This window comes from Hylobates moloch, unplaced genomic scaffold, assembly GCF_009828535.3.
Source record: "Hylobates moloch isolate HMO894 unplaced genomic scaffold, HMol_V3 SCAFFOLD_9, whole genome shotgun sequence".
Lineage (NCBI taxonomy): Eukaryota > Metazoa > Chordata > Mammalia > Primates > Hylobatidae > Hylobates > Hylobates moloch.
Genome location: NW_026652284.1, coordinates 120,754,099 through 120,778,708, shown reverse-complemented (window position 1 = coordinate 120,778,708; position 24,610 = coordinate 120,754,099). Strand labels below are relative to the sequence as shown.

Genomic DNA, 24,610 nt, shown 5'->3' with positions numbered 1-24,610 from the left:
TGTCCCCGCATCTCTCCCTCGCTCCTCCTACCTCCTTCTTTCACCCCACCTTTTTCTCTCCCTCCTGCCTCCTCTCTCCTCCTCCTCCCTCCCCATGTCCCCTCCCTCCCTGTCCCGTCTTCTCTCCCTCGCTCCTCCTCCTTTCTACCTCGCTCCTACCCCCTTGCTTCCCTCGCGTCTCTTGCAAAACTCGGGACGGATCGGGGGCCCGGGCCTGGCCTCCGCGCACGCGCAGGAGCAGCGCCGGCTCGGCCGCCAGTCGGAAGCGCCAGCCCAGAGCCGGGGAAGTGGCCGCAGAGGCTGCTCGGCCCCGCTGCCCGCCAGGTCGTGGGCTCCCGCTCCGGGCCCGGGGCCACCGGCTGTGTAAGTGCAAAGCGGGGGGGCTGCCGGTCAGGCAATTCGGGCCGGCTGCGGGGAGGGCTGCGCGGCTGGCCGTGGAGTCGGCGCGTCCAGCGGAGGGGCTCGCCCGGCCCTCACCTGTCCGGGCGGAACCCGCCACACCTGTCCGGGTCCGCTCGCCGGCCGGGGTTCAGCTTGCAACTGCTCGAGGCGCCCTCGCTCCTGTTGGCGCTCTGCCTACACCTGTCCAAGGCCGTGTCCACACCCGCTGAAGTCTCGGCGGACACCTGTCCGGGACCCGGCCCACACCTGCTGCCCGGGCCGGCTCTCCTCTCCCGAGCCCGCGGCGGGGTCCCCTTCCCCTCTGCGCCTCCGAGCTGTCTCCGCCTGGCTTCCCCTCCCTGGCCGTCCGCGGCGCTGGAGCCCCCCGCCCTTGGGCCTGGCTACGCCCCCTGGAGCCCGCGGGGTCTGGGACCCGCGGCTGGGGCCTGGGGACCAGCACAGCCCACGCCCCCGGCGCTTTCCCCGCCCTGAGATCCCGGGCTTCTCCCCTAGCCCTTTCTCTCCTGTCTCCTGGATTCAAAGTGCCTCCGATCTAGCTGGGCGGCATCAGGCGATGCTCTCTGGGATAAGCGCGCTGTCAACTCCAACTTATCCCAGGGAACCCTGGGGAGAGGAAGTCAGCCTGCTGGGCTGTGGTCTTCTCCCTGTCAGCCCACCCCAAGCCCCTCCACCCCTACGGACCTTCCCAACGTGAATGTTAACCGGAAGTTTTCCCGTGTTAGGATGCGTTGTCTGTCTTCAAATGTTTTTATAGAGAGAGGAATTAAAACGCTGGAAGCAAGGCCCAGTTGAAAGGTATGGGGGAGTGACTTCCCTTCCATTCCCCACGGCCCCAGTTTGAACTGGTGACTGTCCCGTGTTTCTAAGGTAGTCATAGCTACCTATGACATCTTTATTTGTTAACATGAAACAAAGCACCGGGTGAATGATATTGGAGGCCCAGGAACATTGCCTTAAAGATCTGGCTAGGTTTTGTTGTGTGTGTTTGTTCTTTTTTTTAATTGAGTGGAAGACCAGTAGTGTAGAGGGAAAAATAGTTGTCCGGAAATATGTAAACAATAAATGTTTCAGAAATCTAGTGTGTCAAAAATAACAGCTTCATTGAGCCTCGATTACCTGCCATAAAATCCACTGCTTTAAAGTGTACAATTCAGTGATTTTTTTTTTTTTTTTTTTTTTTGAGACGGAGTCTCGCACTGTTGCCTGGGCTGGAGTGCAATGGCACGATCTTGGCTCACTGCACCCTCTGCCTCCTGGGTTCAAGCGATTCTCCTGCCTCAGCCTCCTGAGTAGCTGGGTTACAGGTGCCTGCCACCGTGCCCGGCTAAACTTTTTTTGTATTTTTAGTAGAGACGGGGTTTCACTATGTTGGCCAGGCTGCTCTTGAACTCCTGACCTCGTGATCTACCCGCCTTGGCCTCCCAAAGTGCTGGGATTACAGGCGTGAGCCACCATGCCCGGCCAATTCAGTGATTTTTAGTATATTCACACTTGTGTAACCATTGTCATTCCAGAACATTTTCATCACCCCATAAAGAAACTCCATACCCATTACCAGTCACTCCTCATTCCCCCCTCCCACAGCCCCTGGCGGCCACCAATTTACTTTCGATATATATAGATTTGCATATTCAGGGCATTTCCTATTAATGGAATCATACAACATGTGGCCTTTTGTATTTAGCTTCTTTCACTTAGCACAGTGCTCTAAAGTTATTCATGTTGTGGCTTACATCAGCACTTTGTTCCTTTCTGTGGCTGAATAATATTCCATTGTATAGATTTAGCATTTTGTGTATCAGGCAGTTGATGGACATTTGTGTTGTTTTCACTCCTTAGCTATTAAGAATAATGCTGTGCCTGGCCAGGCATGGTGGCTCAGCCTGTAATCCCAGCACTTTGGGAGGCCGAGGCGGGCAGATCACGAGGTCAAGAGATCGAGACCATCCCGGCCAACATGGTGAAACCCCCTCTCTACTAAAAATACAAAAATTAGCCGGGCGTGGTGGTGGGCGCCTGTAGTCCCAGCTACTCGGGAGGCTGAGGCAGGAGAATCCCTTGAACATGGGAGGCGGAGTTTGCAGTGAGCCGAGATTGCGCCACTGCTTTCCGGCCTGGCGACAGAGTGAGACTCCATCTCAAAACAACAAACAAACAAACAAAAAACAAGCATAATGTTGTGCCTGTAATCCCAGCACTTTGGGAGGCTGAGGTGGGTGGATCACCTGAGGTCATGAGTTCCAGACCAGCCTGGACAACATTGGTGAAACCCTATCTCCACTAAAAATACAAAAATTAGCCTAGCATGGTGGCTCACGCCTATAGTCCCAGCTACCCGGGAGGCTGAGGCATAAGAATCGCTTGAACCTGGGAGGCAGAGGTTGAGGTGAGCTGAAATCCTGCCACTGCACTCCAGCCTGGGTGACAGAGCAAAACTCTGTCTCAAAGAGGAATAATACTGCTATGTACATTCCTGTACAAGTTTCTGGTGTAGATACATGTTTTCAGATCTCTTGGATTGCTGGTTTTATGGTAGCTGTATGGAGGAACTACCAAGTTGAAGATACATACTTTTGCTGTTTTAATACCTGTATTAGCTTAGTCTCAGATACCAGAACTGGCTCAGGAGCAGGCGTCTTTTTTTTTTTTTTTTTTTTTTTTTTTTAAGAGTCTTACTCTATCACCTAGGCTGGAGTGCAGTGGTGTGATCTCAGTTCACTGTAACCTCCTCCTCCCTGGGTTCAAGTGATTCCCGTGCCTCAGCTTCCCAAGTAGCTGGAATTATAGGTGCATGTCACCAAGCCTGGCTAATTTTTGTATTTTTAGTAGAGAACGGGTTTTTTTTTTTTTAGACGGAGTCTTGCTCTGTTGCCCAGGCTGGAGTGCAGTGGCACGATCTCGGCTCACTGCAAGCTCTGCCTCCTGGGTTCACGCCATTCTCCTGCCTCAGCCTCCCAAGTAGCTGGGACTACAGGCACCCGCCACCACGCCCGGCTAATTTTTTGTGTTTTTAGTAGAGATGGGGTTTCACCTGACCTCGTGATCCGCCTGCCTCGGTCTCCCAAAGTGCTGGGATTACAGGCGTGAGCCACCGCACCCAGCCGAGAAAGGGTTTTGCCATGTTGGCCAGGCTGGTTTCGAACTCGTGACCTCAGGCGATCCACTCGATTTGGCCTCCCAAAGTGCTGAGATCACAGGTGTGAGGTCAGGTTGTTTTTTTTTTGAAAGGGAGTCTCACTCTTATCACCCAGGCTGGAGTGCAGTGGCGCGATCTCAGCTCACTGCAACCCCCACCTCCTGGGTTCAAGCGATTCTCCTGCCTCAGCCTCCTGAGTAGCTGGGATTACAGGCATGCGCCACCACGCCTGGCTGATTTTTTTGTATTTTCATTAGAGACCAGGTTTCTCCATGTTGGTCAGGCTGGTCTCCAACTCCTGACCTCAAGTGATCTGCCTGCCTCCGCCTCCCAAAGTGCAGGGATTACAGGTGTGAGGCACCACACCTGGCTGATTATGCTGCTTTTTAGATGAGATGATACTTTTTATTTTTAAATTATTTTTATTTATTTATTTTTTGAGATGGAGTCTCGCTCTGTTACCCAGGCTGGAGTGCAATGTTGTGATCTTGGCTCACTGCCTCCCCCACCTCCTGAGTTCAAGCAATTCTCCTGCCTCAGCCTCCCGAGTAGCTGGGACTACAGGTGTGTGCCACCACTCCTGGCTAATTTTTCTATTTTTAGTAGAGACGGGGTTTTGTCATGTTGACCAGTCTGATCTCTAACTCCTGACCTCAAGTGATCCTCCCGCCTCTGCCTCCCAAAGTGCTGGGATTACAGGTGTGAGCCACTGTGTCTGGCCGAGATGATACTTTTAAAATAAGGCCCTTTCTTCATCTGCTGTGGGCCGCACTCTCCTCCTCTGTAGAATGAGGGCCTCAGTGTGTCTCAACTTCTGTTAAACCGTGCCTACTTTTGAGAAACATGAGCTCTCCAGTCTCCCCCGCTCAGTATTTTGATATGTCCTCCGAGGGGTGTTATGCCTCTTCGTTGAAGATGATGTGATTTTGGTTCTTTCCAAGGTGGTTTTTGTGTGCAGAAAAGACTCTTTAGGGAATCGTTGTGGGGAAAGGGCAGGAGAGAGTGGGGCGTCATCCTTGAGAGCATAAACACTGGAGTCGGGGACTTGGGCTGAGCCACACACGTAACATACTCGTGAACCGTTTAGATCCTGGGCAGAAGCAAGACATGTTGGGAGGCTAGGGTTTCCTTTTTTTTAAATTTAACTTTGTCCATACTCCTCTATCCGTGTGTATTTTTGAAGTCTGTAGAGGTGGGGTTGCGATGTATAGTCCATTGTGGGCTCTGCCTATTCAGAATGGGATAGCCCGCGACACGCAGTCGTCCTTCTCTCCGGGCAGGTGACAGGCTTGCCATTAGAATTTCACAGAGGTCTTGTAGCTATGTCACTTTAATCTTAGTGTCTCACCTGGGAGGGTTTTACTGCCACGATCTCTGCAGTCAGGCTTTGGTGACCTGAAGGTTATGCCGTTTTGGGCTTCCTATTTAAGAAAAAGAAAACAAAATTAAAAATGCAAAATTAGATAGAGGGCCATGGAAGGGGCCTGAAGCTGAACCCCATTAGCTCATGGTACAGCTGCCTCTGGCCATGGGGACCATGGCCAAATCCCCCGAGGAAATGTAAGCCCGCTGATGGGGACAGTGGAGGTGTGTATCGAGGCATCTTTTTCTTGTTTGATACAGAGAGCTCGTTTAATCTCCCTAACCTTTAAAAAAATTAGACTTTTTATTTGAGACTATAGTAGTTGTAGCTCCATGTGCATTTGTCAGAAATAATACTGAGGGATCCTATATACCTTTTGCCCAGTTTCCCTCCGTGGTGCCATCTTACAAAACCACAGTACGTTATCACAACCAGAATGTTGACTTGCTGACACCTTGAGGTATGTGTTACTATCCTCATTTTTATTCACGATGAACTGGGGTTCAGGGATGCGCACAGGCTTGCTCCAGGTCACCCAGGTCGTGTGTGTAGAGCTGGGAGTTGAAGATTCGCCCTGACTTCCAGGCAGTGGGACTTCCGTCATGACCGTCTGTGGGCTGGGGGCAGCATTATTTGGATTGTTCATTTGTTTGTTTGTTCATTAATCTCTTCAACAAGCATGTATTGAGGATCTCCTCTGAGCCAGATTCTTTCATGTGGGTCATCTAATTTAATTTTTCCCCAGCTCTGGGGAATCAGGTAATAACGTTTTCTTTTTATGTCTGACAAAATTGGCTCAGAGAGGTTATGGCAGCTCTCCCGTTTATAAAGGAATGGTGGTATATTTATGTAATCTCTCCTTTTATGTTAGGCACAGTGCTAGGCCCTTTACATTCGCAACCTCCTTGATCTAAATACAGTTTTATAAGGCAAGTTCTTTTTCTTTTAATTCTTTTTTTTTTTTTTTTCTTGAGATGGAGTCTGGTTCTGTCACCCAGGCTGGAGTGCAGTGGCGTGATCTTGGCTCACTGCAACCTCCGCCTCCCGGGTTCACGCCATTTTCCCGCCTCAGCCTCCCAGGTAGTTGGGACTACAGGTGCCTGCCACCACCCCGGGCTAATTTTTTGTATTTTTAGTAGAGACGGGGTTTCACCGTGTTAGCCAGGATGGTCTCGATCTTCTGACCTTGTGATCCGCCCGCCTCGGCCTCCCAAAGTGCTGGGATCACAGGCGTGAGCCACCTCGCCTGGCCGCTTTTTTTTTTTTTTTTGAGACGGAGTCTCACTCTGTCACCCAGGCTGGAGTGCAGTGGCGTACTCTTGGCTCACTGCAGCTTCCACCTCCCAGGTTCCAGCGATTTTCCTGCCTCAGCCTCCCAGGTAGCTGGGGTTACAGGCACGTGCCACCACGCCGGGCTAATTTTTGTATTTTTAGTACAGGTGGGGTTTCACCATGTTGGCCAGGCTGGTCTCGAATTCCTGACCTCAAGTGATCTGCCAGCCTCGGCCTTCCAAAGTATTAGGATTACAGGTATGAGCCACTGTGCACTGCCAAGACAAGTTCTATTATCACCACTATTTTATAGCTGAGGAGTTCCAGGGAGCCCAGAATTCAAATCCAGATCTGATCGCATGGTGGATTTTTCTTAATATCCTGTTGAGGGGATGGGGGAGCAATTACACACGTGTTTATTCATTCACTCAACAGACATTTTTGAGCACTGACTCTTACTACTCCTGGTTAAGTGGTGGGAATAGAAAGACAAGAAACAGCCCCATTTCTGCAGAAGCTCCATTCTGAGGCCAAGGGACTGAAGGTCAACAGTTGCAGCATCATGATCAGAGCTGTGACAGCCACGTGTAGAGCCCTAAGACCTGTTGATGCCACGGCTTTCCTTGGGGCTTCCCCTGCCTCTGGGTAGTGAAGGTAACAGTCACTGCCTCCGAGACTGGGCTCTCAGCACTCAGGACTCTGCATCTCACAGCCTCATTTCTTGTCTCTGAACAGGGACTTCAAAATGAGCGTCCCTGACTACATGCAGTGTGCTGAGGACCACCAGACGCTGCTCGTGGTGGTCCAGCCTGTGGGCATCGTCTCCGAGGAGAACTTCTTCAGGATCTATAAGAGGATTTGCTCTGTGAGTCAGATCAGCGTGCGGGACTCCCAGCGAGTCCTCTACATCCGCTACAGGCACCACTACCCACCCGAGAACAACGAGTGGGGCGACTTCCAGACCCACCGCAAAGTCGTGGGCCTCATCACCATCACAGACTGCTTCTCGGCCAAGGACTGGCCGCAGACCTTCGAGAAGTTCCACGTGCAGAAGGAGATCTACGGCTCCACGCTGTACGACTCCCGGCTCTTTGTCTTCGGGCTGCAGGGGGAGATCGTGGAGCAGCCGCGCACCGACGTGGCCTTCTACCCCAACTACGAGGACTGCCAGACGGTGGAGAAGAGAATCGAGGACTTCATCGAGTCACTGTTCATCGTGCTGGAGTCCAAGCGTCTGGACAGAGCCACAGACAAGTCCGGGGATAAGATCCCCCTTCTCTGTGTCCCGTTTGAAAAAAAGGACTTTGTAGGACTGGACACAGACAGCAGGTAAGTTTACCTAGAGACCCAGGCCCCTTGGCTTCCCTATATCAGAAAAGGAAAGCACAGGGTGGAATTTTATTGCAGCAAGGAGTAGAAAGGTGTTGTCCAATGACTTTCTGTCAGAATCTGTTTGAGTGCTGCTAAAAAACCAACCAAATGAAAACCAGTGACTTTTAAAGACAGAGACAGCCTTTGGTTGGGAGAGTCTTTTAGAGTTGTCTTATACACTCCCCTTTTCTTAGTGGGGCTCCCCTCGTGGGACTCCTGGAGCTCCATCCTATACAGCAGCCACAGCCAGTTGTGGCTTTTGGGCACTAGACACGAGGCTAGTTTGAGTTGAGATGGGCTGCGAATAAAACCCACGCCAGATTTTGAGACTTACTTCTGAAAAAATAAACTTTCTTGCTAATTTTTTTTTTTTTTTTTTTTTGAGACAGAGTCTTACTCTGTCTCTCAGGCTGGAGTGCAGTGGCACGGTCTTGGCTCAGTGCAACCTGCACCTCCCGGGTTCAAGTGATTCGCATGCCTCAGCCTCCCAAGTAGCTGGGACTACAGGCACATGCCACCATGCCTGGCTAAGTTTTGTATCTTTAATAGAGATAGGATCTTGCCACGTTGGCCAGGCTGGTCTTGAACTCCTGGCTTCAAGTGATCTGCCTGCCTTGGCCTCACAAAGTGCTGGGATTACAAGTGTGAGCCTCCATGCCTGGCCAGCTTTCTTGCTAATATGTTTTATATAGATTACATGTTGAAATGATAGTATTTTACATATCTTAGGTTAAATAAACTGTATTTTAAAAATCAGTATCAACTGTTTCATTTTTACTTTTAAAAATTTGGCAACTAGAAACTGAAATGTACTTATGTGGCTTGCGTTTATTTCTGTTGGACAGCACTGTGCTAGAGCACAGTTTGAACACTTTTATTCAGTCTCATCCCTTTGGTTCACAGATGAGAGGGTGAATCTGGAGAGGTAAGGGCTAGGTCCTAGCTGAGCTAGAAGTCGAGCCCACGTCTCCTGATTGCCAGGCTGTGCACCCTGCGTATGTGGCTCCTATTTCTCTCCTGATGGCCACAGTGTCGAATTCCTCACTTACAGAGCAGCCAAGCATGGGTATTAGGATGCCAGAAATACCACCCGGGAGCTCCTAAACAGCCACCTTATGCAAATGAAAAGTGTGTCTATTCTCTCTGTGTACAAGGAGTGTTGGATAGAGCAGGAAAAGGTCAGCTTCCCATCTTGCCTGTTATTAAGTCAAAAACTTTATTTCAAATCAGAATTGCAGCTGAGCTCCTCCCTGCCACTTGCTTCCACTCTCTGCTCGCTGCTCTGTCTGCCATGGTGGCTGTTCTGCAGAGCTGGATGAGATGCAAGCCTAGGCAGCAGCTGTTTGCCAAGAGGGCGTCCCCATTTGCCAGGGAAAGTGATGTGTCACTGTGTCAGTCACTGGCCTCCTGGCTTGGACAGGGCTCTCCCTCCTCCTGTGTAGGACTGGCTGATGAGCCACAGGTGAGGATTCAGTGATGTAAGGTGCATGCCACCATAGTGCCTGCTGCAAAGTAGGTGCTCAGTATGTTTCTGAAATTTATCTAAGGTCACACGGTGTCTTTCTGGTTGTTGGTAAGTATGAGGAGAAATGATCACAGAATTGAGACACAGTAGTCTAAGTCCAGCCCTCAGAGTTGGAAGCATAGAATAGCCTCAGTCACACCTGCCTATGGTGCTTTGCAGGGTCTGGAAGGAAGGAATTTTCATTGCTTCACCCAAATGTGCATATTTGTCTTAAGGAAAGGGAAAGGCATACTGTAGACCTGCTCTGTGTTTAATCCTCATGGCAGCCCTGTGATCTACATGGGCTTGCTGTGCTGGCTGATGTGGGGCTGAGGCAGCAAGGTTTAGAGACCCTGGCAGCCACCGAGCAGCAGAGCTGATATAAGCACCAGGTCTGTCTCTGAGGCCCAGGGCCTTTCTACCTCACCTCGTTGCCTTCTGCTGCGCCTCCTGTGCCTCTTGAATAGCGCACACTGCTGTCCAGCCAGCAGGCACCGCGGGAGTCATCCCTGATAAGGTGTTGCTGTATGGTGTGCACAGCTTGGCGGCCACCTGCGAGGTCGGCAGGGGGTGGCCTGCCCCTGCTTTACAGAGAAGGGGTGAGGGGTTGAAGCTCACAGGCAGCATGGGTCAGGAACCCCGCTCTGACCCCTTGACTCATGCCTTCCTCCTTTGCCACATGGGCATCAGTGACATTTTTCAGTTATCCACTTCTCGGCTGTGAGGTTGCAGATCCACCTTCAAATGCCCGGTCTTTTTTGCCTTTTGAAATCTGTGCTCACAACTCTGCAGGAGGAACGGGAGTGTGCTGTGACGCAGTGCGCCACACATAGTGGATAATGACTGACAAGTGTTTGCTGAGAGCCTTCATATGCCAGGCATGGCTCCAGGCACTGAAAATACAGTGGCAAACAAAGCTGCTTGCTCACTGTAGTGGGACAACTGCAATTAGACATCAGTTAGCATTTGAACTTCAGTGAGATAATGACACCAGTGAACTCAAATCAAATACATCCTCCTCTCATAATGGGTAACCTGTTGTTGCTTTTGTTTCTCCATGGTTCTCTGATTTTTTTTTTTTTTTTTTTGAGATGGTGTCTTGCTCTGTTGCCCAGGCTGGAGTGTGGTGGCACAGTCTCGGCTCACTGCAACCTCTGCCTCCTGGGCTCAAGCGATTCATCGTGCCTCAGCCTCCTGAGTAGCTGGGATTACAGGCATGTGCCACCACACCCAGTTAATGTTGGTATTTTTAGTAGAAACAGGGTTTCACCATGTTGGCCAGGCTGGTCTCGAACTCCTGACCTCAAGTGATCCACCTGCCTCGGCCTCCCAAAGTGCTGGGATTACAGGCGTGAGCCACAGTGCCTGGCCGGTTCTCTTAATTTTTGAAGGAATGATTTGGTGCAGGAACAAAGCCTTGCTCTCCCCTGCAACTCTTAGTAGGAGTGAGAAAGTGTCCAACCTGAAATGGGATAGTATTTTGTAGCTCAACAGGAAATGTCCAGATGTAAGGCCAGTTTTGGTTTGACATGTTGACCATACTGATAGGCCCCCTGACAGGTCATTCTACCTTCAGGTCCTGGAGTTCCCTGTACACGAGGTGTAGGTGTAATTTACTTAAAAGCTTACATGTGCCCCTCATGAAAACCCATGGCCCATTCTTGTCCATGTAGTGTTGTAGTTATCAAAATTATTTCTGTTCTTATATGTTTCTAATTTTTGCTTGTTCCTCTTTCTTTTCTTTTTCTTTTTCTTTTTTTCTGTCATACTGCCCTGTGAGTGTGTTATTGGGTCTGAAAAGGTAGGCTGTGAACATGTTGCATTAAAAATAGCTAGATTTCCCTATGTGCTGCCTTCTCATAGCCTTCACTGCTTTAAAAAACAAACACTGCTGTCTAAATCTATATGTTAACTGGATAGTCTTTTCATTTCTTTATGTATGTTTTTTATTTTTAGCTTTTTTTTTTAGCACGTAACCCATTGGCATTTGGTGTTTGCTAAAATACTTGCTCTGGGGGATCTTGTTCAGTCTGTAGCATTTAGTGACTCATGAGCCTTTATTCTTTAGTTTGTTTGTTTTGAGGAAGTGAATTGCTAATTGATTTAGGCGGCTTTAGGGGGTTTTCCTGGGATAGCTTAACTGGGAAAGTCCCAGGCTGCAGTGCCATGCTTGATCCTAGGCTTCCGAGCGAACGTTTCTGGCCTGTGATTCCCGGCTGTGGCTGTGGGCCGTGCATGAAGGCAAGGAATGCTGGCGCTGGAGTGTGCTAGTGGCCAGGGGAGCTGTGGGAGGGTGCGGCTGTCTTTTCTTTTGCTTCTGCCTTGAGCATGCCATTTCCCATTTCCTTCACCTCAGCGACTTTCCACCATAAAGGAGACATAGGCCATTCTAAAACCCACACCAGGCTGGGCGCGGTGGTTCACATCTGTAATCCCAGCACTTTGGAAGGCCAAGGCAGGTAGATCACCTGAGGTCAGGAGTTTGAGACCACCCTGGCCAACATGGTGAAACCCTGTCTCTACCAAAAATAAAAAAGTTAGCCGGGCGTGGTGGCATGTGCCTGTAGTCCCAGCTTACTTGAGAGGCTGAGGCAGGAGAATTAATTGAATCTGGAAGGCAGAAGTTGCAGTGAGCCGAGCTCATGCCATTGCACTCTATCCTGGGCGACAAGAGCGAAACTCCATCTCAAAATAAAAAACAAAAAAAACCCACACCAGTCTTTTGCGCACCTTATGAGGGCTCAAGGGCAATTTGTTTAAGTGTCAGGGATATACGGCTTTCTAGTTCACTTGGATCTTGTAGACACAAGGCCCTGTATAAGTGACCGCCGTTTCCTTTTTGCTTCTGCCAATGAGCATTCAGAACCAGAGAGGCAGTTCACCCGTAGCTATTGTACAGGCTCTTACCTGCCCTAGACTTTCCATTTAACCTCATGTAGGTAAGACATAGACATAACTGTGTCTGCTTTTTTAAATTTTTTTTTTGAGACAGAGTCTTATTCTCTCGCCCAGGCTGGAGTGCAGTGGCGCGATCTTGGCTCACTGCAAACTCCGCCTCCCGAGTTCAAGCAATTCTCCTGCCTCAGCCTCCTGAATAGCTGGGATTACAGGCGTGCGCCACCACGCCCGGCTAATTTTGTATTTTTAGTAGAGACGGGGTTTCTCCATGTTGGTCAGGTTGGTCTCCAACTCTTGACCTCAGGTGATCCACCCGCCTTGGCCTCCCAAAGTGCTGGGATTACAGGCGTGAGCCACCGCGCCAAGCCTGTGTCTGCATTTGTTGACGCTAATGTCCCTCACTGGTGGCACATCATTTGTTTGCATTACTGATCTAGAGTCTCCAACACCAAGGGCAGCCCTGCAGGACACTCTTTGGCTGGCCTAGCCCCCTGTGGTTTCATCCCCCTCAGGGAAAGGTTCTCGCTCTGTGACCTGCTGCCACCACCTCACTGCCCAGGGGCCTTGTTTCTTCCTTAGTGCTCTGGTCCAAGTACCAACACTTTCATTCTTCGTTTGCTTTGTCCCAGTTGAGACAGGCTGGGCTTTCTGAAAGAGTTCATCACATTCTAGGGTGGCGGAACAGAAGAGACATGAATGTATTAAGTACAGGAAGTCGTAGCTGTCCAGCTTGGAAAATGCAGGGCAGGGATCCAGTGGTGGCTGGTTTAAACCCTGGGCTGTGGGCCTTTCCTGCCGCCACTGGCTCCCAGGATCCATGGGGACAGCCTGGCCTGGGCTTCCTCCTCCCCTGCTCTCCTGGCAGCCAAGTCTCAGAGTTCACAACCCAGGTGCTCTCCTGGACCGCAGGCCCTTCAGAGTTCAGACCACAGGAGAGTCTTGTCCTTGTCCTGGGCTGTCCTCTCCGCCTCCTGTGTGAGAGACAAGGGCCTTTCCTAAGTGACCTGTGCCAGGAGAGACCTCCCTCATTAGCAGGTGCCCTCCAGAGGTGACTCGGCACACATTTACAGGAAGCTTGCCGTGTGCTGTGCTAGGTGCTGGGGCACCAAGCTATGATATACTTTAGAGACAGAGATGGAGAAAGATGATGGACAGAAAGGAGAAATCTGTCTGAGAGTGTGACTCGAACAACAGAGTACCCGGTGGGCTGTTTCTTACCATGGGGGAAACTGGGAGGCCATGGGGGACGTGTTCTTGAGGTGCCTGTTGGGCCTTCAAACGGAGAGATTAAAGAGGCAGTCGGATGTGAGTCCGGAGCTCAGGGGCAGGTGGACTAGAGAGACACATGGTTGTTGGCAGTATGTAGCCTGTGCTGAAAACCCTGAATGTGGATGAGCTGAGCGCGGGAGAATGCAGATGGAGGGAGGGAGGCAGGAGGAAGGCCCCGGGCTGACCCCGGGGTGCTTGCCGTGACCAGGAGACTGGAGGACACCCCAGATCCTGTTTTTTTTTTTCCCGAGATTGGAGTTTCACTCTTGTTGCCCAGGCCGGAATGCAGTGGTACCATCTCAGCTCACTGCAACCTCTGCCTCCCGGTTCAAGCGATTCTCCAGCCTTGCCTCCTGAGTAACTAGGATTACAGGCTTCTGCAACCATGCCCCACTAATTTTGTATTTTTAGTAGAGATGGGGGTCTCACCATGTTGGCTAGGCTGGTCTTGAACTCCTGACGTCTGGTGATCTGCGTGCTTCAGCCTCCCAAAATGTTGAGATTACAGGCGTGAGCCACCGCTCCTGACTGGGGTTTTCTATATTATTCCACGGAGTTAGGGGTTTTAGGTGCAGCTGCCACTTCTTCTAAAGGTGCTGGGGGTTGGGCTGCTACTAAAGAAATCCGAAGGGAATGATGTGGCCAGATCTGCCCTCCGCCTCCTCTGTCCTGGCAGCAGGATGGAGTCCCAGCTGAACAGACTGTCTTTCCCATGGACCCAGAAGGGCAGATCGGGAAGGGCATCTTGAGGAGAGAGGTGCTAGGGAATTGGGGGAGGGACTGTTGGATAGTTCTGGAATAGCTCTTTTTAACAAAAGATAAAAAACAAAAAACAAAACCCTCTTATGAACATTGCTAGTTACTATTGAGGAAGCAGTTCTTTTTTTTTTTTTGAGACGGAGTCTCACTCTGTTGCCTAGGCTGGAGGGCAGTGGCACGTTCTTGGCTTACTGCAACCTCTGCCTCCTGGGTTCAAGCAATTCTTTTGCCTCAGCCTCCCGAGTAGGTGGGACTACAGGTGTGTGCCACCATGCCCGGCTAATCTTTATATTTTGTTTAATAGAGATAGGGTTTCGCCATGTTGCCCAGGCTGGTCTTGAACTCCTGAGCTCAGACAATCCACCTGCCTTGGCCTCCCAAAGGGCTAGGATTACAGGAGTGAGCCACTGCACCCGGCTGGAGGCAGTTCTTTTTTGACACTTCTAAGTGTAAGGCACTATGCTGAGTTGATACGAGGACAAATAAGATAGCCTATCATCAGAGGCTTAAACCTGACTACGGGAGTAATACAAGTTTAAAAGGAGAGAAGGGGGAAATGAATGTGACTATATGTCAGACACCAGTTAGCCACCCACCTACCTATTTCATTTATGTTGCACTGATGCCACCTGAGGCAGACTGTGACAGGCCCAATTTGCTGGGAGGAAGCATTCTCAGAGGGGTTAAATAATGAGTCCAGCGTCACCCAGCTAGTAATGAAGCAGCAGGATTCAAACTCAGGTTCTTCAGACTTTAAATAAATGCATATTCTCTCTACTAATTGTGTTACCTTCCTCTTATACTTGGAAGACTAAAGTAAATCAGTTTCGGAGCCTTTCAGAAAAATTGTCAAAAGAACTTCTCTTGCTTAAGTGCTGCAGATTTATTTCACAAAGCTCAGACTTCCTTGATAGCTACGTAGCGTCAAAGTGTTTTACATCCCAGGGAGATAGGTTTTTCATTTTGCTTTTACATTGACACGGTTGCAAATAATGCACATATGCAAAACAAAATGTAGACACTTCTGAACTTTTAATGAAAACTTTAAAGTTCTCTCTTTTTTTTTGTTTTTGAGATGGGGTCTGGCTCTGTTGCCCAGGCTGGAGTGCAGTGGCGTGATCTCGGCTCATTGCAACCTCTGCCTCCTGGGTTCAAGTGGTCCTCCCACCTCAGCCTCCCGAGTAGCTGGGACTACAGGCATGCATCACCGCATCTGGTTACATTTTTTGTATGTTTTTGTAAAGATGGGGTTTAACCATGTTGCCCAGGCTGGTCTCGAATTCCTGAGCTCAAGCAATCTGCCTGGAATTACAGGCGTGCTGTGTAATCCATGCAGGGATTACAGGTGTGAGCCACGTGGCTGGCTTCTTGCTCTTTCTTGGTATAGAGTGATGTTTTAATATTCAAACTTTAACATAAAAAAGTTCAGATGGAAGAAATCAACACTAACAATTTGTTTTCAGTTTTTCATTAGGCAAGATGCAGTATCAGCTAATGGTCCATAAAGCATCTGAAACTGAGTATAAAACGTTGCATTTCTTTTTTTTCTTTTCTTTTCTTTTTTTTTTAACTTTCTGTTTAGAGCTCTCTTGCATTTTTTTTTTTTTTTTTTGAGACACTGTCTCATTCGCCCAGGCTGGAGTACAGTGGCGCGATTTTGGTTCACTGCAACCTCCGCCTCCCAGGCTCAAGCCATTCTTGCGCGTCCAGCCTCTGAGTAGCTGGGATTACAGGTGTGCGCCACCGCACTCAGCTAATTTTATTTTATTTTATTTTTAAGATGGAGTCTCGCTTTTGTCGCCCAGGTTGGAGTGCAGTGGCACGATCTCGGCTCACTGCAACCTCCGCCTCCCAGATTCAAGCAATTCTCCTGCCTCAGGCTCCTGAGTAGCTGGGATTACAGGAGCGCACCACCACGCCTGGCTAATTTTGTGTTTTTAGTAGAGATGGGGTTTCACCATGTTGGCCAGGCTGGTCTCAAACTTCTGACCTCAGGTGATCCACCCGCCTCGGCCTCCCAAAATGCTGGGATTACAGGCGTGAGCCACCGTGCCCGGCCTAATTTTAGTATTTTTAGTAGAGGCAGGGTTTTGCTATGTTGGACAGGCTGGTCTCGAACTCCTGGCTTCAAATCATCTGCCTGCCTCGGCTTCCCAAAGGGCTGAGATTTCAGGTGTGAGCCACTGCGCCCAGCTGCTCTGGCATCTTAAGTTTGTCTGCTTTGGTGCTTTAGCTCTACCATGTGGGCACCTTTTTGTATACTTATTGTATTTACATTAGGCACGTAGTCAAAAGGCTCCCCACCCCAAAATATTGTAGTGCAAAATTATGGGCTGTAGCCATTACTGAAGTATACAAAGACTTCTTTTTTTTTTTTTTTTTTTTTTTTTGAGATGGAGTCTTGCTCTGTAGCCCATGCTGGAGTGCAGTGGTGCGATCTTGGCTCACTGCAAGCTCTGCCTCCCGGGTTCACACCATTCTCCTGCCTCAGCCTCCTGATTAGCTGGGACTATGGGACTACAGGCGCCCACCACCACGCCTGGCTAATTTTTTGTGTTTTTTAGTAGAGATGGGGTTTCACCATGTTAGCCAGGATGGTCTCGATCTCCTGACTTCGTAATCTGCCTGCCTTGGCCTCCCAAAGTGCTGGGATTACAGGCGTGAACCACCACGCCTGGCTTTTTTTTGAGATGGAGTCTCACTCCGTTGCCAGGCCAGAGTGCAGTGGTGCCATCTCAGCTCACTGCAACCTCCACCTCCCGAGTTCAAACGATTCTTCTGCCTCAGCCTCATGAGTAGCTGGGACTGCAGGCGCGTGCCACCATGCCCAGCTAATTCTTGTATTTTTAGTAGAGATGGGGTTTCACCATGTTGGCCAGGATGGTCTCGATCTCTTAACCTCGTGATCCGCCTGCCTTGGCCTCCCATAGTGCTGGGAGGCATGAGCCACCTCGCCAGGCCCAAAGACTTCTTAAACTGTGTAATACCATCCCCGACCCTGCAAAAGAGATTCTCTCTATCCAAGTTCCCTTGGATTTTAATTGCAAACTGTTGTTGTTGAGCAGCTTTAGCTTTTCTTTGGATTTGAATATAGAAATTTCTTTGCAGATAAATTGTTTTTTGGACTAGAATACAAAGCTCTTGTTTTCCATAAGCCATATAAATAGTACCAAAATCACAAACATATTAAGCATTTTATTCTTTTTTTTTTTTTTCGACAGAGTCTTGCTTTGTCACCCAGGCTGGAGTGCAGTGGCGCGATCTTAGCTCACTGCAAGCTCCGCCTCCCAGGTTCACACCAGTCTCCTGCCTCAGCCTCCCGAGTAGCTGGGACTACAGGCGCCCACCACCAAGCCCGGCTAATTTTTTGTATTTTCAGTAGACACGGGGTTTCGCCGTGTTAGCCAGGATGGTCTCAATCTCCTGACCTTGTGATCCACCTGCCTCGGCCTCCCAAAGTGCTGGGACTACAGGTGGGAGCCACCATGCCAAGCTAATTAAAAAAATTTTTTTTGTAGGCTGGGCACAGTGTCTGACTCCTATAAATCTAGCACTTTGGGAGGCCAAGGCAGGTGGATTGCCTGGGCCCAGGGGTTCCAGACCAGTCTGGGCAACATGGTGAGACCCTGTCTCTACAAACAATATAAATATTAGCTGAGCAAGGGGTAATGTGCCTGTAGTCCCAGTTACTTGGGAGGCTGAGGTGGGAGGATCACCTGAGCCTTTGTAGAGACATGGTCTTGCTCTGTTGCTCAGCTGTCTCGAAGTCCTAGCCTTAAGTGATCCTCCTGCCTTGGCCTCCCAAAGTGGTTGAGCCACCATGCCTGGCCTAATTTACTTCTTTAGGATGCTTTAAAGCAAATCTTTTTCTAATTGGTTAGGAGTAAAGTTTTGTTGTTGCTTTAAAGTCTAATTTAAAATATATTAAACTAATATACAGTAGTATTTGTAAACTTATTCATGTATTAAGAGTTGACAGTTATGTTGCTGGTGGAGGAAAATGTCCATTTGGATACTGAATTTTTTTTTTCCCATTTGGAACAGGATAACATACCAAGGAAGTGAGCAAAACACTGTCTACCTTTGAGAGTAAGAGCTGGCTGGGCAAAGAGCTGTAATCCCAGCTCTTTGTGAGGCTGAGGCAAGAGGATCACTTGAGCCCAGGAGTTTCAAGACCAGCTTGAGCAACATAAGAAGACCCTATCTCTACAAAAAATAAAAAAAAATTAGCCAGGTGTTGTAGTGCACACCTGTGGTCCCAGTTACTGGGGAGGCTGAGGTGGGAGGATCTCTTGAGACCAGGAGTTGGAGGTTGCAGTGAGCTGTGATTGTACCACTGGGTTCCAGCCTGGGCAGCAGAGCAAGACCTTGTCTCCAAAAAAAAAAAAAGTAACAATGTTCTAGAAACACATCAAGGACACTTAACCCAAAGTGCAGAAGTTGGAGTCAGGGAAGGCTTCCTTGAGAAACTGGTCATTGAGATGAGCCTAAAAGAGAGTGGAAGTTGTGAGGCAGATAGAGCCTGAAGTCCGGGGACTTCAGCATTGCAGCAAGGTTGCCTGTGGAGTGCAAAGCCACAGTGATAGGAGGGGAGGCCAGAGCCATGGGAGGGGCTAGCTATGGACTGCATGCCTCTCCCTACGACTGAATTGAGCATCCTGTGAAAGGTTTGCAGTAGGGGAGGGACACAGACTGATTTGTGCTTTGGGAAGGACACTCTGGCTGTGTGTGTGTAGAAGCAATGAAGGGGAAGGGGGTGCAGAGTGGGGAGTCAGAGACTAGGTGGAGGCTGCTGAGGTGACTGCTACTGGGATGGGAGGAGCAGCTCACATGCTTTCTTTTTTTTTTCTTTTTTTTTTTTTTTTTTGAGAGTCTCACCCTGTCCCCCAGGCTGGAGTGCAGTGGCGTGATCTCGGCTCACTGCAACCTCCGCCTCCCAGGTTCAAGTGATTCTGCTGTAGCTGGGACTACAGGCATGTGCCACCACACCCGGCTAATTTTTTGTATTTTTAGTAGAGATGGGGTTTCATCGTGTTAGCCAGGATGGTCTCGATCTCCTGAGCTTGTGATCCGTCCACCTCGGCCTCCCAAAGTGCTGGGATTACAGACGTGGGCCACCGCACCCTGCCAGATGCTGTATTTTCTTATGGGGAGGGTCTGTTAGCAGGGGCCATCCTGACACTGCCTTGTGGCCAGGAAGGAGACAAATGAAGGCTGGCGTTTCTTCTTCTTTCTGCGTCTGCCTTACATTGTGATCTTTGTTTAAAACTTATTCAGAATGGAAAAGCTAAATTCCAGAGTAACAAAGAGTTTGTTGAACTTGTTAGAGTTAGACATGATAGGATTTAACATTGTACTGAGATGTGTCAATAACATTCATTTACTTGGAAACGTCACATCTTCTGGATTTCCAGAGGAGTTTTATTCTTGATAAGTTTGCTTTCTTGGTGAGGGAAAGTTTAATCCAGCTGCAGTTTTTCTTTAAAAAAAAAAATCATCTATCTTAAGAAATATAACATTTAAAGATTAGAGTATTTAAAAATGATAAAAGGAATATTTTGTTACAGTTTCTTTGGTTTCTGAGTTGATAGGGACTCAGAAGCCTTTGCATTATTTAATGGCATATCCTTGCCAATATTTAAAGAGCTGTTAGTGAGCACCCCAGGCCCTGCCCTCTGAAAGCTTTCCTAAAGCTTGCCCTGAAATAGCGAGGATGAACGTCTTGTTTGCTAAAGCCAAATGGCTGGCTAATAAGACTCAGCATAGCTCTCTTTATAAAATAATAATAGGTTTGATGTTAAGAAGTGGAAGATAATTGATTTTTTAAAAAAGCTGAAACATAAACTTCCTTATACTAATGTTACAACTGGAAAATCTAAAAAGAAAAATCCAACTCTAGCATTGCCTATGTGAAAGACCTGGTAGAAGTCCTTATGTACCTATCACCTTTAAAAAAATTGCTTGGCAGTACATTTTTGAAATCGAGACCACTCCAGCTCACATAACTGGCAATGATTATTGCTGACTTAAAATTATAGAGCCTACAGTTGCCTTCTTAGCATTTTTAGTAGAGAGAGAATTGAATAGTGCTTCGTCAGAGTGCTTTCTGGGTGGGAGTTATATAGTAATAAAGATACATTTTCATTTATTTTCTAGACATTACAAGAAGCGGTGCCAAGGCCGCATGCGGAAGCACGTGGGGGACCTGTGCCTCCAGGCAGGGATGCTGCAGGACTCGCTGGTGCATTACCACATGTCCGTGGAGCTGCTGCGTTCTGTGAATGACTTTCTGTGGCTTGGAGGTAAGATGAGCTGATGAAGATGATCTGATATGTGTTTCAACTGTTATTTAAAATGAGAGGCTGGGCGTGGTGGCTCACGCCTGTAATCCCAGCACTTTGGGAGGCTGCGGCAGGCCAAATATGAGGTCAAGAGATTGAGACCATCCTGGCCAACATGGTGAAACCACGTCTCTACTAAAAATACAAAAATTAGCTGGGCGTGGTGGCACGCGCCTATAGTCCCAGCTACTCGGGAGGCGGAGGCAGCAGAATTTCTTGAACCAGGAGGCAGAGGTTGCAGTGAGCAGAGGTTGCGCCACTGCACTCCAGCCTGGCAACAGAGCAAGACTCCGTCTCAAAAAAAAAAAATTAATAAAAAGAAAAAAAAGAAATGAGAAGAAACGGCAAAAGAAAGTCCCCAAGAAGAAGGGATGAGGGAGGAAAAGCAGCCAGCCTGTGCTGGTTGCCACGAGCAGTGGCCTGGGGCGCTTCCCTGCTGTATCTGCTGCCCTCCTCCTGCCCTGCCATGCGTCCTCTGAAGGAGGCCCTGCCCACGCTTTCCCTTTTCCTCTGTTCTTACTATACCTTGCCCTCTGCTTTGGATGCCGTTCCCCGTGATCTTCACCTCTTAGACTCATCCCTCAAAACCTCCTCCATGTGTCACATGATGAATGGATAAACGAAATGTGGTATGGGCATACAACGGAATATTATTCAGCCATGAAAAGGAGTGAAATTGTGATTCCAGTGCAGCACGGATGAACCTTGACAACTTTATGCTAAGTGAGAGAAGCCAGGCATGAAAAAGGCTGCAGATTGTCTGATTCTATTTATATGAAGTGGCTAGAATAGGCAAATCTATAGAAGCAGGAAGTAGACAACTGGTTCTAGGGGCTGGGAGGAGGGGGAATGGGAAGTGACTGTTAACGGGCATAAGGTTTCTTTCTGGGGTGATGAAAATGTTCCAGAGTCAGTTAGTGGTGATGGTTGCACAGTTGTGAATATACTAAAAACTGCTGACTTGCACACTTTAAGTGGGTGAATTATATGGTATGTGAACTCTGTCAATCTTAAAAATTAAAAGAAAGGCAAGAAGAAATCCTACTTCAAAGCACAGCCATCTCTGATCCCCCGCAGCCGTCAGCAGAGCGGGTGCTCTGCCTGAGGTGTTGCTGACACTTTGTGCTGGAATTGGATGTCTGTGTGTGGTCTTCCCTTTGGGGACTGCGCCTCCTGGAGGTGGTCCTGGGAGGAGGGACTGGCTGTGTTCATTGCCTGACGTGTTGACATGTTGCAGATGCTCCCTAAATGCTTGTTAAGTGAACAATGTGTGAGTAAGGACTAAAACAGGGTTCTTTCGTTGAAGTTGACAGTTTAGCAAGGATGCCTGTCAGCCACTTATGATAATACAAGTCGGAATGAAGTAATGAGGTGAGTTCTGTAACAGAAGTTTAACGAGGTGCTGTAGAACATATTAAATATAACAAATTCTTTTTTTCTTGGGGACAGAGTCTCGCTCTGTTGCCCAGGGTGGAGTGTAGTGGCATGATCTTGGCTCACTGCAATCTCCGCCTCCTGGGTTCAAGAGATTCTCCTGCCTCAGCCTTCCGAGTAGCTGGGACTACAGGCGTGCGCTACTACGCCCGGCTAATTTTTGTATTTTTAGTAGAGACGGGGTTTTGCCATGTTGGCCGGGCTGCTCTTGAACTCGACCTCAGCTGATACTCCTGCCTTGGCTTCCCAAAGTGCTGGGATTACAGGCATGAGCCACTGTGCCCAGCCAAATATAAGAAATACTTCAAATGGCCAGGCACGGTGGCTCATGCCTGTAATCCCAACACTTCTACAAAAAATAAAAAATAAAAAATAAAAAAACCTTACTTCACCTCACTTCTACAAAACAAAATTAAAAAACATTAACTGGGTGGAGACCAGCCTGAGCAACATAGGGAGACCTCACTTCTACCAAAATAAATAAATAAATAACATAAATAAAAATAAAAAAATAAAAAAGACATTAGCTGGGCTTGGTGGTCTGTGCCTGTAGTCCCAGCTACTTGTGAGACTGAGGCAGGAGGATCGCTTGGGCTCAGGAGGTCAAGGCTGTAGTGAGCCATGATCGCACCACTGCACTCCATCCTGAGCAAGAGTGAGACTTTGTCTCTTAAGAAAAAACAAAAATAAAATGGACTTAAATTTAGTTTTTTAAAGAGGCTAGAGAAATAAAAGTGGGGAAAGAAAGGGAGTAAGAATTAGGGATGGAAAAGAAAGGAGAATCAGATAAAGGATTAAGCAGGCTGAGAAAGACATAGTTTTACTTGGTTTTCTCCCTAAGTACTCCTTATTGTATCAATTAGAGAATCTATGTGTCTCCCAGTGGGCTCTGAGACTAGGGCATGTGCAGCAGGTGCTTCTCCAGAAAGACCGGTACTGCCCATATGCCTTCCCCATGCGGCGCTGGACTGGATCAGGAGGGCTCCTAAAGGGCACATGGAGAAGGACGGTGCTGTGTGCCATGGGCCTCTTCCATGCTCAGCCTCTCAGAAGTGGACAGTGGAGTTGTCCAGAAGCTACTTATGCCTGATATCACAGCAGACTGAATATAGAAGCCGACAGAAGATCCAGCTGACTTGTACTAACTCTGACATTAAAGAAATGTGTGAACATGTCAAATAATGCCATTCCTCCAGTATTTTATTTTTGTTTTGGAAAACAGTTATTTTTCATAAAACTGTTAACACATGACAAGCTTATTATTTTATTTTTGTTTTTTTGAGACAGAGTCTCGCTCTGTCGCCCAGGCTGGAGTGCAATGGCGTGATTTCAGCTCACTGAAACTCCCATTTCCCAGGTTCAAGCGATTCTCTTGCCTGAGCCTCTCGAGTAGCTGGGGCTACAGGTGTGTGCTATCATGCCTGGCCGATTTTTGTATTTTTAGTAGAGTCAGGATTTCACCATGTTGGCCAGGCTGGTCTTGAACTCCTGACTTCAAATGATCCACCCACCTTGGCCTCCCAAAGTGCTGGGATTACTGGCATGAGCCACTGCACCTGGCCTATTTTAAAAGGAATTAATACATAAATACTTAAATCCTTTTCTCAGTTTTATTTTCTAATATGGTAAATATCTACAGGTGTAACCCACATCACAAAAAAAGCTCTTTGTGATCCTAAGTCATTTTTAAGAGCATCAAGGAGTTTTTAGACCAAAAGTTTAAGGACCACTGAATTAATGGATAAAGATGATGGAGATGAATACTGCAGCACACCTTCTAAGGCATGTGGCATAGCTGGAGATTATTAGGTTGTCACGTCATGAGAGAAGAACGGGCTGTGTAGCGAGTTGATATGGCTGTTTTTGAGGAAGAGGGAGGTCTACAGCCTCAAAAGGAGCAGATGCCTATGGAGTGCGTGGTCTGGAAAGGCATTCTGGTCTTGCTTTGGTGCTATTACTGTGAAACGTTTTCAGTCCAGGGCACTTTCTTTTATACATCTCTGTAGCTCCAGAACTTGGCGCAGTCTGCCACACAGTCTGTGCAGGAATGCCGGCCACGTGAATGGGTGAACGCAGAGGTTGGCTTGTTTCACGTGTGCACTCAGCCCTGCAGGGAAGCCTTGAGTGTGGTGAGAGTGTTCTGTGTTGCCTGCCTGGACATGGGCATGGGAAAGACAGGTGGCAAGTTCCCATTCGCAAAAAACTAGTGATCTTTAGGTTTGATCTTTGTTTTGGGAGAAAAATTGGCATTTCCAAATAATCCACCTGTTTAAATCATTCTTAGCTACTGCAGTTTGAGCTAATGATGGGTCACTGACTTGACTAATGATGCTGGTTTTTGTTTTTTGTTTTCTTAATGCCCAGCTGCCCTGGAAGGATTGTGTTCAGCTTCTGTCATCTATCACTATCCTGGTGGAACTGGTGGGAAGAGTGGAGCTCGGAGGTTCCAGGGCAGCACGCTTCCTGCTGAAGCAGCCAACAGACACCGGCCAGGTGAGCTCTGCCCTTTTTCCGGCCTCTGCTCACTTGCAGTCTTTAAATAAAGCAGACTCATTTGTTAATTTTTTCTTTGAGTTAGGACTAATATTTGAATAAACTGTAAAATCTGTTGAGTCAGTAATTTTTTTTTTTTTTGAGACGGAGTCTCGCACTGTTGCCTGGACTGGAGTGCAGTGGTGGGATCTCGGCTGACCGCAGCCTCTGCCTCCCAGGTTCAAGCAATTCTCCTCCCTCAGCCTCCCGAGTAGTTGGGATTACAGGCGCCTGCCACCACGCACGGCTAATTTTTTGTATTTTTAATAGAGACGGGGTTTCACTATGTTGGCCAGGCTGGTCTCAAATGCTTGACCTCATGATCCACC

At 48.4% G+C, this 24,610-nt stretch overlaps 1 protein-coding gene across 3 annotated transcripts in view; it reads left to right on the top strand.

The window, feature by feature from the left end:
* Positions 1–95: 95 nt before the first annotated feature.
* TRAPPC9 (trafficking protein particle complex subunit 9) overlaps positions 96–24,610 on the top strand; it is a 736,107-nt gene continuing 711,592 nt past the window's right edge. The window contains exons 1-4 of one of the 3 annotated variants that reach the window (XM_058444536.1): positions 96–363; positions 6,909–7,502; positions 20,131–20,276; positions 24,114–24,242. In XM_058444536.1, the coding sequence (XP_058300519.1) occupies positions 6,919–7,502; positions 20,131–20,276; positions 24,114–24,242 (859 nt within the window). In that variant the 5' untranslated portion in view covers positions 96–363; positions 6,909–6,918. The remainder of the gene's footprint in view (positions 364–6,908; positions 7,503–20,130; positions 20,277–24,113; positions 24,243–24,610) is intronic. The other 2 variants (XM_058444535.1, XM_058444534.1) reach the window with 2 other exon arrangements.